At 42.4% G+C, this 15661-nt stretch overlaps 1 protein-coding gene across 1 annotated transcript in view; it reads right to left on the minus strand.

The window, feature by feature from the left end:
• The window catches only part of CDH4 (cadherin 4), an 806448-nt gene that overhangs the window by 150237 nt on the left and 640550 nt on the right, over positions 1-15661 (minus strand). The window contains exon 5 of the mRNA XM_019509758.1: positions 3190-3345. Within this exon, the coding sequence (XP_019365303.1) occupies positions 3190-3345 (156 nt within the window). The remainder of the gene's footprint in view (positions 1-3189; positions 3346-15661) is intronic.

Here is a 15661-nt window from a genome sequence, read left to right on the forward strand (position 1 = left end):
TCTGTTCACCAAGACAAGCTGAAGAGCCATTATTTACAACAGCATGACTGGTGGGAAATAAACGACCAGGATCAGGAGAAACAATCCACGTTAAATACTGCTACCTCCTGAAACGTACTCGGCAGTAATTAAAGTAGGTCATATTTACACAGGACCATGAAGGTGTGGTTGTGATGTGTTAGCCACCTGTACTAGGTTAAGCACGGTAGCACAGACAAGAATGTGAATGAAGATACAGCAGAACGGGCAACAGTGGGTGCATCCACATGAGATGCTAACTGCACAGTATCCTAATAACACTGCGGGGTAGCCTGCTGGGCAAAAACCATGCTAATACGCTATTGCACAGTAGCATTAGGCTACTGCACAGCAACTGTCACTAAAAACTTGTGTGCCAGCGCTACTGCGCAGTAGTGCAAGTTACGGTGCACTGATTTACTACTTGGTTATCCAAGTACTAAACTTAATGCGCCGTAACTATGACACATTAATGAATGTGTAGACACCGGCAGCGTACTCTAAGAGCCAGAGCACTTATGCAAAATCCTGCTGGTGTGAGCAAATGCTAAAAGCCATGCTACAGCCTCTTCAGTGCTACCGTTACACCTATTAGCGAGTGATTAACTAAAGAGATATGCTGGCATGTGCTACAACCGTACCTCTGTTCTGCTGTGTAGACAAAAAGACATATGTGTAACAAAGATAATGAAGCAGCCACGGTAATCCATCCTCTCTAAAGTTAAAGAAAGATTAAGCAAGCTGATGAGAGAGTTCTGCTTCAGAACTGCCAAAATAATTAAAAGTGGATCTGCTTCAGCTCAAGAAAGAAAGGCGGGTTTTACCAGACAAGTGTCTTTCTAACGTGGAGCATTAAAAGGCAAGCACAGAAACTCCTAGAGCCTGTTCAGCCTCTCTATGATGATAAAACCCTGGCTTCACCACTGTATTTTGGATCGCTGTTTTAGGTATGTTGCATTCATAAATGGCTGGCGAGGCGTTAATAAATAATTGATGGTTTAATAAATTATTAATGAATTGCTGTAGAGTTCAACAGGTCAAAGATGGTTTATAACTCTGAGCAATTGTTACCAACACCGCTCACTGACAAGCTTGCACTCCGTTAAGAGTACATACTCTGCTTGTTTTTAATGTGCTAACAGTACTCAGTAATACTTTATAAACCCTTTATAAACTGCACAGAAAAGACCCCGCATTTTAAAATGTGGCTGTATTTGGTTAATGTTGCTAGAAATTCAAAGTGTGAGGGCTTTTTGGAAGGCAGAGGGAGAAGAGGAAGAAGTACAAGTCTCCGCTGCACAGCCTTTTTCAAGCTTTCCTGAAACTTCTGTAATGCAGTATAGCTAATAGGGTAAATTTGTTATTAAGGATTATGGGTCACATAAGTCATTATTATGGGCGACAAAGTCATTTTTTTTTGGCTGCGAGTATCTAATACTAGACATCATAATGGCTCCATCAAAGGTGTTAGCTTGTGAATTATATCAACTCCGCGCTCATAATGACCTGGCAGCGTTGAAACGGTATCGACAAAACTGAAGCAACACAGACTCTCTCAAATATTCCTTTTTGAAAATAATTTCTCTTCATATTTTCCTGGGCACACCAGACAAAATAATTGTTCTTGTTCACAGAGGATAAAATAATTTTCCTTCGGATTCTCTTTTACCCAGGGGAAATCTCTTTTTCCATCCAACTAAAGAGGTAATCTATTTTCTTTATCCTTCTACCCCGGTCCAGAAGCAGTGTCAACATGGTTAACTAGATACCTGATAAAGCTGACAGTGTGTGCATCTCCGACAGAGCAGTTAAGAATATGATGTCAGTGGAAGTGACCCATACCATTGCACTGACATTACAGCATCCCCAGGAATGGCTATTATGATGCCAGTAGAGGTGTCTAATGCCGGTACAAAGCAATCTATGAGACAGCCTTGTGTAGCGGCTGTGGAGAAGAGCTAGTGCATTGATGCAGGTAGCAGCAAAGTTTTGCAGGGCTATCGTGTGAGGCACAATACCATTTTTAGCAGTTCCTTTGACTTTATTTACCAGGCGGTTAAATTTGCAGTGAAGTGACTCTAACTGTGATGCAGGTTAAAACACAATGCCCGATCACTGTCTAGCAGGTGGAGCATTTTGAGAGTCAGGAAAGTTTATGAAACCTCTCCGTGCTACTCATTTCAAAGAATCCCCTTGCCTTTAATATTCATCTGTCTCAACCAGCAATTCTCAATCTATTTAGACTCAAGGCACCCCTTGTTAGACTTAAGGCACCCCTTGCAAAATGCCAGCTCTTCCTCTTCACTGGTTTTCTGACTACATAAAATAACCAAGGCAGTCTTTTGCTGCACACAACTCTGAAAGACCACGACAGGTGAGAATGTTTGAACACTACGAAATCTCTGGGTATATATCTCGTGAATCACATTTCCCCCCCAACAGTCCTACCATTGCATGTCACCCTTGAAAAGATTTCAAGGTACCCTCCAGGTGCTGCAGTCCCCTGGTTAGGAATCACTGATTTGAACACTTAATAACTTATATAGCAGTTCCATCTTACTCTCTGAGCACCTTGCTAGGAGGTATAATGAGAAATGACAAGAATAATCATTGCATGTTTTCCCAGAGTAGTAACTGCTCAATCAGTAACTTCCCATGTCATGTTAATATTGCTCTTGGTGACTCATAGTGTTTTAGGCTTGGCCTATAGACAAAGTTGCAATGCCTCAATTAAAGGTGAACTGATGCACTATTTCAGGTAAAGTAGTAACACAGCATGTACACATGTCAATCTACTTTACAGTGATTCAGTGTATTTAATGAGAGTAGCTGAAAGCAAGGTAAAGCAGGAATGGATGTAGATGCATATGTACGCACACAAAGTTATACCGGTTAAACAGACAGATGCAATATCTTACCTTTAATTAAACCCATGCAGCCCTTACTTATCTCTATCACAGAAAAGAGCACCAATCTCTGCAAAGTGAGAGGAGCAGGATGTGAAACTGTTCTATACTTACATTCCCTTTCCTTACTTCTGGTCATTTTAGAGGTAAACCTGGTCCTAATTTTCAGCAAAAAGAAATCACACATGAAGTCAAGCCACAAAACTGCACTGTGGCGGGAGAGAGCATTTCTAACACTTGAAAAGACATGGCATCATGTGCTTACATGGTAGGAAGCCCTTTCTTCTCTGTCCATTGGACGGGTGACGTACATCCTGCCAGATACGGGATCAATGCTGAAGACTTCCATAGGAGGCTGGTCGGCTCCTACTCCAGTGATGCTGTATCTGATGTGGATCTCACTGTCCTTATCAGAACGAATCTGGATAAAATATTAAGGATAGTAATCATTTAGTTATGGAGAAAGAGTCATGGCATCACTGCTCAAAAGGCTTTACAGTACGAGCCCGATCCCGCAAGCCTGCTGTAAACTTCACTCGGTGATTTGTATAAGCAAATTTTGGACATAAACCCATCTAGTCTAAGAATTTTGAATGGATTTTGCCCCCCACTTCTTTACAAATGCCCCTCTGGAAAGTAGAATACAAAACTGACTGACATGCTTTTCCCGAGTCTCAGAACTCCATGCACAATTTATTCACTTGCACAGCCAACTGCAATGATTAAATTATGTATGCAAATAACCAGGGCTGAGATTTTTAAGTGGTCTTGGGGAACTGGGTTCCAAGCTCCTTGGAAAACCCTGGCATGGACCTCAAGTTGGGCATACAGGTCTGTATCTTTCAGAGCAAATGTAAATATGAGTTGTGCGCTAATACTATCAATATAAATATGCATTATCAATCAGCAACAAAGCCTTTAAAATTAGACGTATAATTCTATGCACACTTCATTGTGATGAAAAGTCTTGGGACTAGGGATGCCTTGGAGTCACCTTGATGCAAACTGAGCTTTCGGGAAGGCCACCCTCTAAAAAAATCCTGTTCAAGACATTTGAAGACAGGGCCTCAAAAACAGGTGCACAATCATTAGTTTTGGACTTTCAGGCATTCTAGCTTTGCACCCACACATGCAGCTGGATAGCTGAATATCCAGGTCATTATGTCACCCATCATACAAGCTTGCTAGCTTGTTAATGCAGAGTTGAAGATGCCTTTCAGGATGCCACCATTACAATGAATTATTTCTTAAGGGAAAAAGCATTGAAGCATTGCTTTTGAAACGCACTCCTTCCCTTCCTCCCACACCTTGAGAAATACACAACAAATCAAATCTGGCACGAAGCATTACATGAACTTTGAGCACGTAGACAAGAAAATAAAACAGTAGGCTCAGATGTTACCCTAGCAACCTTGACTATCTCTTTAAATCTTAAATCTAGTTAATTTTCAGATCAGCCAGTTAAAGAAGCTCCCGTAACATCAGGCCTTTTTCTGAAGGAAAAGGCAAGGAACAAGGTGCAAATAAACAAGCCCCCACTCCCTCACTGTCACAAACTGTCTGGTGAGCATCAGGGTGACATGTGTATATTCCTTCCCTTCCAGCTTTCTGTATGCAATAAATTAGTGGGAAGATAATAGAAATCCATCTTGTAGCCATATGCCTTTGATATGGCAGCTGCAGTCTCTGAAAAGCCTGAGCACTTTAATACAGTACACAGGAAGCACAAATTAAGAATTCCTATTCTAGGTGATGGGAGGTGGTTTGCCAGGGGAGAGGAGGGTGGGTTTATTGAACAGAGTTTGGAAAGGGGGTGGGCTACTATTCAGATACCCTCTTAGACAGAACCTACTGGTACCACTTTCGTCTCCTGATTCAGGTCTGACAAGATGCTGGGGGTGCGATAATAAAAGAACGTAGATGAGCAACTCTGAGTATCCTCTGTGCCTTTGCCCAGAATCGGTACTTCATTTGCATCCTGTCTTTGTGGACTGATTCCATGTAGCAGCCTGCTACCTTTAACAGCTATTAATCTTAGTTATCACTAGAAATGACCAGGATTGATTCTTTCTGGACCTATGTTTCTGGACAGAAGGTGAGTGAAGATGGGAAGGCTCATCAGTCTCTCCGCTGCAGGATTCACTGCTTATTCAGCTTGTTAGTACCAAGAACCACCAAGTGGAGTTACATTTGCATGACAGTTTAGAGTAGGTACAAGGGACACTTTCTACGTGCCCTCAACCTGCCCATGCCAGACAAGCACCTAGCCAGTTGCATTAGTGAATTTTTGGGTGCAAACAACTAACTTTCAACTTGGCTTGCAGAACCCTGGATCTCAAGATGGCACATTTTAAGGGGCCAGCTTTCACTCTGGTTACTGGGCAGTGGTCTAGGATCGAACATAGGTGAAATGCTGCAGAAAGTAGCTCCATTCAAGAAGCTCAACCCTTAGCAAAAATGTTTTTCATAAATAAAAATGCATGCTCATAGATAGACCTATCAACAGAAAGCAGGATGAAGATAAGTCTGAAAGCCTCTCGAAGGCATTGCTAGGCCTTCTGTTTTAAGTGACCCTTTCCTTAAGAAGGCTGGAAGGAGAACAGGAGTTTCCTTACCAAAATTGATAATAGTTTGGGGACTCAGTCTCGGGTATAACTCATAGATTCTGTAATTTCACAGAATTGATGCATCAGTGAACACCTCAATGTGCAGATGGCTAGCCATGGGCAAGCAAGGTCTCTGACACATTCACCTGCCTTGTTTGTACTGTAGCTTCGTTCAGACACAAGAAATTGTTAAATTTTAATTATATCCTCTGGGCTGAACACACTATCATGTTAACAGGGTTTACCAGCAGGAAGTGGACTATCGAACATTACCAAACTGGAGAATGAAAGGACCAAGAGGCTTGGAGCAGGAGTTTCAGAGGAGAACCCATGGGTAGGTGTGGCATCTTGGACACCCTAAAAGGCCCTGGTGAAAGTCTCAGAAATGGTCAGAAGTGGTATGACAAGGTACTTTGGGTAAACCTGATATCTTTTATTAGACCAACTCCAATTTCTTTTATCAGACCAACTCTAACAGACCAACTGTATTTGAGTTGGTCTAATAAAAGATATCAGATTTACCCAAAGGATCTTGTCTGCCTATGTCCTTAGACCAACACGGCTCCAACCCACACCCCTGAAACACAGGAGTGGTAAGGAAAGGAAACTGAGGCAGGGGATGGGCATACAGGTGTTTTATTGTTTTTACCTAGACGCTCTAGATCTGCACATTGCTTGTGCTCTCTGAAGAGTTACTGTCTCAGAAACTTTTGTAAAATCTGGGTGGTATATACTGCACCTGCTATACATCCCTGAAAAGATAAACTATAAACCAGAGTGCCTACAAGTACGGAACAAAGGAAACAAGATGTGGGTAAGGAACTGGGGTGTCTTTGTGGGGGTTTGCACTGCTCCTCAGGGGCACAGGGCAGCTGGACCATAAGGTCCCACTTTGGCGAAGGGCCAACAGACCATCTGTAACCAGGATGTGTGCAAAAGAGGTCAAAGAAACACAGTGCAGGAAAATACCCAACTCCATGGGAACCCTAACAGCTATGGGCCCAACACGGTGGGACCCAAACAGAGCAGCAGCAGGAACAGTCAGAAAGGGCAGCTTGATTTCAGCTGTGAAATGGATGCAGACATTTAGACAGAAAACAGCTCCCATACCTGGGAATGAAAACAGAAGAAATGATAAGGTGAACTGAGAGTTGAGGAGGTGAGCTGTGCTGTTTTTTTTAAATCTATTTCCTGCTCCACATTGTGCCCATATACATGTACGGAGAAAGACAGGGGCAGAGAGGAGGTGGCTGGATTTGAATATTTGCTCCTACGTTTGACTCTGAGGACATACACAGGCAGAGCCTCTCCGTGCTCTGCAGAAAGCGATGTACAATTTAACAAAGTGCATGCTTTAAGGATTCCCTGCTTTTCTTTTATTAGATTTAATGAGGGTTAAGCTGTCCATATGTAAATCACTGCAGATCCAGGAGATGAAATATACCATGAGATGCATCTGAGTTGTCCAACTGTAGTACGAAAATCTATGAGACAATTATACTGCATTAAGCTAAAGGACGATAGCGGGATAAATGTTGCAAACGCTCAGCAGTGACTCATTGTTTGTTGTGCACCATGAACCCACTACTGTGGTTGGCGACTTACCTGCACTTCATTTCATTTCCAGTACAACAACAAAGCTACTTGGGGTTCCAGATAAATTAGAGAAGAAGTGGCATTTGTCACAGAAAGCCACAAAACCAGTGACAATGCAACGTAGTATGTGTTACCACTGGTGAGATGTTCACCGTGCAAAAGCACATGTATTTGGTATCAGACCCTGCAATTTTAACACACTTAATGACATTATTTTTGAAAAAGAAAATGTATTTTAAAGTGATCCTGTAACATTTTGGCCAAACACCTTCATTTGCGTAACTCCCAGGGTACAATTTAACAAATCTGGTCGAGGACATAAGAACGTTACATGACTACAATATACGGTCTACTTATTTTGTTGAAACCATGACTGAACCAGTTTACCATAACAAAAAAAAATCACTGTTTCAGGGAACTTACTAGATTGGGTTTAAAATCACTGTTTTGGGGAATCGATTTGATCAGGAGAGAGTAGCTTTTCCTTTGATTTATGTCTGGTAAATGAGAAAACCAGACCACATTCTTATCATAATAGTATGAATGAAGAATACACACGGGCATTTTATTCACTTACCTTTCAGTTTATAATGCAACTGAGAATTATGCTAGATTTTTTGGTTTACGGAACAGATGGTGAAAGGTTCGTTTTCTTGAAATTTATTAATGTATTTTCAAATTTTATTATTGTAACATTGAGCCCCCTGAGCTTCGAGGGCCGGTTGTGCTAGATACTGCACAAATAGGTATAAAGGCACACTTAAGAGATGTGCAAGTTAATTTATGAGGCTTGGTGATCATTCTAACAGGGATTTGTTCATTATAAGATGGCTTTCACTCTCAACAAATACGTAGGAGGGAAGTTAGCTTTTTGGGTTGATGATTAGATCAGTAATTAAAAATAGAGAGATCATTTGATTGAGACTGAGGATGGTAGAATTCCATAGATCTATGTTGTGATACGGCTCCCCCACATCGTGGGGAAACTCCATATTCTGTATTTTGCCAAAATATTCCATATTTTGCCAAAATATGGAATATATTTCCAAGGGAGGTGGTACTGTGCCCCTTCCTTGGAGTTATTTAAGAGGAGACTCGACCAACACCTGGCTGGGGTGACCCCAGCACGCTTTCCTGCCCAGGGAAGGGGGTTGGACTCGATGATCTAATAGGTCCCTTCGACCCTGAAATCTATGAAATTGTTCTGCGATGTGAAGTTGTCTCCACAGTTTTCCAGTGAGGTAGAGAACCATTTTACACGTGGACGACTGATGCACACAGAGCTTGAGTGACGTGACCGAGGCCAAAAATGAAGCCACATCTGGAGTCCCACTCTACTGTGTTACCTAACCAGACAGCTTTGCTCTCTTAACGAGATGCATTATAAATTAACCTGCACTGTGCTTGAAGCCTGGCTGAATCATCTAAACTCAAGTATAATCATTCAAATCATTTCCCACTTTATAAGTGGAAATGGTCAGCATCTTACTCTGCTCCTATTTACACCGACACAAAGCCAGACTAACTGGAGATCAGGGGGATTTCACAGACGTGTCAGCAAAAACGAGAATTCGTCATTTTTACAGCCAACATTCATGGAAAAGTATGTTGTAACCTTGATAGAAAACTTCAGTGGTTCTGTCGTCACATTTGATTTTGTGGTTTGCGGTAACATTGTATCTTAATGGGCTTCCCCTTGGCATGCTAAGTAGCCTGTTTGTGGTACAGGACTTCACCTCACTTTTTAGAGGAAATCTTTAGGGTCATGAGCTTCCATCAGCCTTTAATGTGCTGCTGTGTTCTTCCTGCAGGGGTTTTTTTATAGGGTGAGATTTCAATTTAAGGGCTTGCTTGAGGAAACAGGCTTTATCACTCTGTTTTCCTCCTATTAATCATAATCTTCATGTTCTCTTAGTGGTCCTGATCCCTTCCTTGGATTTAATAATTACTAACCTTTCCACCCTACAGGACAACAGTTGGAATAGCTGTTCTCTGAAGGTGACTTGTGCTGCTGCACGATGAGGGATAACAAGAACTGCGAGCTGCTGAGGACTGTAAGCTAGGGCCTTTGGAGAACACCAGACTCAGCCACTTGATATTGCAACCCACAATGCAATGTAATGATATACAGCAACTTTAATTCACTCAGTGGAGTAACAATGGATTATGGTATGTCATGATATAATATGATATAACTTGGACTTATGTCAATGCTGCAGAATAGCTGCTTTTTGCTACAGGGCAAGAGGAAACCCATTGTAAAGGAAGGTGCAATGATGGTGCATGGATAGAATATACTATACCAGCTACACATGCCAAAATCTGCAGTGCTGGCATAGAGAAGTTGGCATGGCCATCCACCAATCAGGTGCTTGCATGGGCAAGAAAGTTGCTTGCATGCACAAAAAAAATGACATTTTGTGGCAGCAGGGTCTGTTTTTTGTGGGATCTGTTTTTGATATCTTGGCGCTCTTATCTCCACCATAAAAGACTTATTTCTCAAAGCAACCTGACAACGACTCTTTTAACAGGGCTTGTACTTTTGGCACCTGTGCTGCTGCACATAGCATAAAGTTCATTACCCACAGCACACTGAGGCTGATTTCCTCTTTCTGCATGACAGTATTTGCATTTGTGTCCATAGGGACTTTTCTCCTTTTAGTGACACAGTTGCTTCCTGTATTTTGGAACAGTCGGTTTCTCGCTAGGAAAATGATCACCAAGAGGCATGGATTTTGTGTCTTCATATATTGCAAGCACACACATATCTTGCTTCAGATGCTCACAAGCTGCCAGACCTAAAGATGATGCTACCTACCTAGGTAACACAATGAATCGGTGGTTGTACACTCTATTTTTCTACTGGATGCTATCAATACATCTCCTTTCCACTGGTATATTTGGGTGCCTATACACATGCTCTGATGTGGTCTAATTAGAATGTGTTGGAGCAGACTCAATTGTCTGCTGGCGGGTTTTAATTAGAACACTCTAGTGTGCTGCAGTGTCATGTGTATTCAGTGTCTTGCATTTCAAAATGGTGGCGGGGTGCTTTACCTAAACCTTGTCGAACAAGCTTTAGTTAAAGTGCCCTGACTACAATTTGAAATGCGGGATGCTGAGTACATGTGACACTGTGGCATTTTAATTACAGCAGCTGTCTGAGCTGCTCTACTTAAAATGCCCTCCCCCCCACCTTTACCCTGAAGCATGTGTACAGGCAGCTGTAGTTCCTGAATAGCCAGTCATTCTGAGATTGGTTGGACTCACTTTTATTTTCAGTTTTAATTTTCTATATTGATGCTCTGGTAAAATATTGACCTCAGCTCCTGTGTCCAATTGAAATGAAACAGTTGTTCCTTGTACTTCCCCTGGCAAAATCTAGTCCCTTTCATGGATTTTGCTTCTCCTGCATCTGTACAAAGCTCTTCTGATATTCTCTCAGCTGTGCCCACTTGAGGTTTTTGTGCTTGGGATCTGCAGCCCCTGGCAACATGGGGCGTCTAAGAGCTGATCTAGTTAAAGTGCCCACAGTGTCACATGTATTCAGTGTCCCATGCTTCAGAATGGCGGCAGGGGCGCTTTAACGGAAGCTTATCCGATGAGCTTTAGTTAAAGTGCCCCAGCCGACATTTTGAAACACGGGACACTGAATACATGTGACACTGTATAAGTGTCCATTATTCCTCTTGTTAGCGTTAAATTGAACTTTCCAAATGCAGCACAATGTGTGCGGCCATGTTGCTTTTCACACCTGGTACCATCTGCTTATTTGCTCTCTCCCTTTGCATTCTCCTTGCCAGTGGAAAATGCTATGGTCACATGGCTTCTTACCAGTGGGAAATTCCATGCTGGATGGTGGCTTTTTCTGCCCAAATTCATTCGTGCCTACTGCATGCTTCCTTTACGTGTACTCGGCTCTGTAGCCTGGGCCTTCACTGTTTCTGCTACCCTGCACATTTGGGTAGTCTTTTCTAGGGACAAATCTCCCTCATGCAATAGCTTTTCTTGTAATGTAGTGTCTTCAATGCCACAAATAATCCTATCTCTGCTCAGATTCTGTCAAGCTTCCAGAACCATAATTCTTACTCAGTCTCTTTAGTTTAGTAACATGCTGGTCTATACTCTGTTCTATTGTTAGTTCATGAAACAAATATATCATTGTCTTTCAAGGGTCTAATTCTTTTTTGGCATGCAGTACTCTTGATTTTCATATTCTGATCTTTTTCGAAGGTAAAGGTGGTATAAACAGCCAGGGCTCCCTGCCCCACAACAGGCAAGAAGACTGAGGATTTGACTTTATCATTTTTTTCTTCTGCCCCTGTGACTGATAAGTACTACTCAAACCTTAGTCTAAATGCCCTGCAGTTTTCTGCTGTACTGCCCAACATAAGAAGGGCAGGAGGAGGACGCAAAACTTCCATGACTAACTATCCTTTTACTTGTACTATAACTGCGTAGGGAAATCACTTGCAGAGACTTGGTACTGAACCAACTAGTTTGACTTAGACTGAAGCACATAAGTGTCCAGGAGACTAAACAGCATGTCTTTTCACATGGCTGCATTGCTCTACTTTTTCCCCCATTTCCAACTTTTTTTTACTGTTTGGATCTCAAATTGTTTCAAGTTCTTTCTCGTTTGCCACTCATGCCACCATTTAGTGATCACTGGGTTCAATAAACGAAGGCATATAATGAATGAGAAGAACTAACAACACCAAACTTTATGGAGCAGTAGGCAACCTCTGCAGATCCTTGGTCTCTCTCTAACTAGGTAGACTGAAGGGTCATCTTTCAATTCCCAACTTGTACAGCCTTCTAAGTAAGGGATCATCTCTAAATTATAACTTCTTGAGGTTGAGCGATAATTTTCCCCAGCTTGGAAATCTTGATTTTCTCTGCAGCATGGGGTCTTGATGATCTGCTAGGACCTTTTGGGCACAGGTCACCTAATTGATACCTTGCTGTTGCAAAGGCCTTGAGCATTGGTAGCATGTAATTCTGTCCTGTTCTCTGCCTGTACATAAGTGTTACTCTCCTGAACACTTATGCCAGGGGCAGGCAATTATTTGGGGTGCAGGGCTGCTTACTGAGTTTTGGCAAGTCATTGAGGGCCACATGACAGGCAGCCAGAGGCAGATAAATATTAATTTTCTAAATTTTTTAGGTGCCCTGCCAGAAAGAATGGCCTGGCAGACTGCATCTGGCCTGTGGGCCGCATTTTGCTCTGACTTATGCACTCCAGTTAAGCTCAAGCTAATTGGTTCAATATTGGGGCTCTAGATGAAATTTAACACCCTAAGATGCAGAGATCAATCTGGAGAATTAAAGGGTTGCTCCTGGCCTTAAACTTTATAAAACAATTACATTCAGCCCTTTAGAATTTAGGGACCTTCACTGACATGAGTTCGAGTTGTACAAGGTCAAGATTTCTCCCAGGAACTTAGCTGACAAGTATATAATGCAATTCCTAGGATGATATTCCTACTTAGCAATGTAACTAGGCAAAGTAAAACAACCTATTAATATTTGGTTTCAAATTGCATGTGCAAAGACAACTGAAAAATAACACTGCTTATAAGTTCTACAGCCCGTTCTACTAGTCTACCGTGATGGCATTTTGAGATAAACCTCCAAAAAATCCTCATTCCCCAAACCTGAATGTAACATACTAAGATGTAACATTCATATTTACAGGACCTGTAGCTACTTCTGCCTGATAGTTTGCTTTATAAAATACATTATAATTATTAATGGCCACACAGCAGTGTCAATGCTAAGCAATGAAAGTCTTTTATTATTAAGCTCTTAGCCATTTTGCCCATTACAAAGACCAAATTAAAAATAATTGAAGGATATATTTTATCATGCATTCAAAATGTTCTGTGGAAATCAAGAAATGCAAACATATTCAAATCCTTTAAATGAGCATGCTTAAGAGTCAATTTAAGCATTCCAAGTTTGGCTCATTAATTTTAGTGGAAATATTTTAATTCAGCTACATCTTACTGCTTATTGAAATCCCTACTAAGGATTTACTCAGAAAAAAATACAACCTGAATCTGCGGCACATTTAAGAGTCATTTGTGTAAACATTCTCAGCTACAATTTCACCATCTCTTTACAAATCAGTAAAAAGACAGATTTCTAACATTGCGGCTCCAATCATACTAGTGTACATTGACTTTTAAACACATTTGGTTTCAGTAAGTGTGTTCAAAAGTCAAATGGACAGAGAAAAATTGAGACAAATTTAGAGAACCAATTAGGTTATGTTAATATTTATTAACTTCTGTCCTCTGTTATTATACCTTCTAGTGATCCCACACTGCTTCACAGAAAGAGAAATGCAAAAGAAAGGTGCTCTATAAATGCTGCAGCTGTCTCTTCAGGAGTCTGTCTTTGCTGCATCTTGAAAAGAGAAATCCTTGGATTTGAAAGGAAACTTCTACCACGGTTAAGCTAAAGGAGAATTCTCATTAACTGCCGGAGAGGTAATAGCCCTCAGATCTCCAGCCATTATTATGGCCAAGATCAAGTGTGGTTCTCAGGTTCCCATGAAGGCAGAATCTAGAAATTGGAAAATAGGAAAAAGATTTTGATTGCTTTTAAATGGTAGTACTGTAACTCAGATGGGGGAGGGACTGGGGCACCAGATCTGGGTGTCGACTTTGGGCAGAGGGGGTGCAAAAAATAGCTGCAATGCTGCGGGATCAGCTGTCACCCCCAGGGTTAAGCTACTGATTTCTTCTTTATGTAATGACTCTCCACCCATTGTTGGGCTAATACTAACATTCCCATGGTTGATTTTGAGACTCACTCGGGTAAGCTTGATTCTTCAGTCTGATATGTTCTTACACCTGGTTCAATCCTCCTATGCCCCCTGGAAATTCTTCTACCCTGGTGATATATTCAGTTTGCTTAACTTAATGTTGAAGGAGGACAAAATAAATGAATTTAGTTCAAGACCAGCCTTTGTTTGCAAAGCAGCCATTTATAGGCCTGGTTTATGGACTCTGCTTGCGTGAAAGGAAACACAACCCTGCCAAATGCTAAAATACTAAGAGAAAAACCACACAGCATCTACCACATTTGTTTGCAGCTTTCTAGCAAATAGGTGTGTTCCTCACACACCTCTGGAAGTCAGCTGACCTTTTCATCCCTCACCTTTTAGCAGGACACATCCATTTCCCCTGCACTGACCATCTGAGTGGTTGGCTAAGACAATTTCCCCCAAGAGACAGCCCTGCCCAATATAGTATTGGACGGCCAGGGCAAGGGAGAACTATTTCCCCACATCAATGTTGACCATGTGAAGGAACACCTTGAGAGGTTGGACACCTTCAAGTCAGCTGGCCCAGACAGCTTCCCCCCCAGGGTACTTAAGGAGCTGGCAAGCATCCTAGCTCACCCACTGACACAGATCTTTGAGAACTCGTGGTACTCAGGTGAAGTGCCCAAAGACTGGAAGAAGGCCAACATGATGCCTATCTTGAAGAAAGGGAGAAAAGTAGATCCAGGGAGCTACAGGCCCATCAGCCTGACCTCCATCCCCGGGGAAGATCTTAGAGAAAATCAAAGAGACCATTCTTGACAAACTGTCTGAAGGCAACTTCTTGAGGGATAGCCAGCACGGGTTTGTTGAGGGTAGGTCTTGCCTGACCAACCTCATCTCCTTCTATGACCAAGTGACATATAACCCGGACAAGGGAGAAGACATTGACATCATATATCTCAACTTTAAAAAAGCTTTCGATCTGGTATTCCATGATCGTCTTATAGAGAAACCAGCCAACTGCAGCCTTGGCTACATCACAGTCTGCTGGCTGGGGAATTGGCTTCGAGGTCAGACCCAGAGGGTAGTAGTTGACGGAAGTCAATCATCGTGGTGCACCATGACCAGTGGGGTCCCTCAAGGCTCAGTCCTTGGGGCTATCCTTTTCAACATCTTCATTAATGATGTGGACACTGGTGTCAGGAGCAGACTGGCCAAGTTCACTGATGACACCAAACTTTGGGGTGAAGTGTCCACAGCCGAGGACAGGATGGTGATCCAGGCTGACCTTGACAGGCTCAGAAAACGGGCATATGAAAATCTGATGGCTTTCAACTCTGAAAAATGCAAGGTACTCCACCTCGAGAAGAAAAACCCACAGCATGCTTATAGGCTCGGCAGTGCTATGCTTGCTAGCACCATCGCCGACAGAGACTTGGGGGTCATAGTTTCATAGTTTCTAGGGTCGGAAGGGACCTGAGCAGATCATTTAGTCCGACCCCCTGCCATGGCAGGAAAGAGTGCTGGGGTCAAACGACCCCAGCAAGGTGTTCATCTAACCTCCTATTAAAAACCCCCTGGGTAGGAGCCTGCACCACTTCTCTTGGAAGCTGGTTCCAGATCCTAGCCACCCTGACCATGAAGTAGCGCCTCCTGATATCTAACCTAAACCTACCCTCTGCCAGCTTGTGACCATTATTCCTGGTCACTCCTGGTGGTGCTCAGGGGAACAGTGTCTCCCCCAATGCCTGCTGATCCCC

The sequence above is a fragment of the Gavialis gangeticus genome, unplaced genomic scaffold (genome assembly GCF_001723915.1).
Source record: "Gavialis gangeticus isolate Ggan-Ray unplaced genomic scaffold, GavGan_comp1, whole genome shotgun sequence".
Taxonomy (NCBI): domain Eukaryota; kingdom Metazoa; phylum Chordata; order Crocodylia; family Gavialidae; genus Gavialis; species Gavialis gangeticus.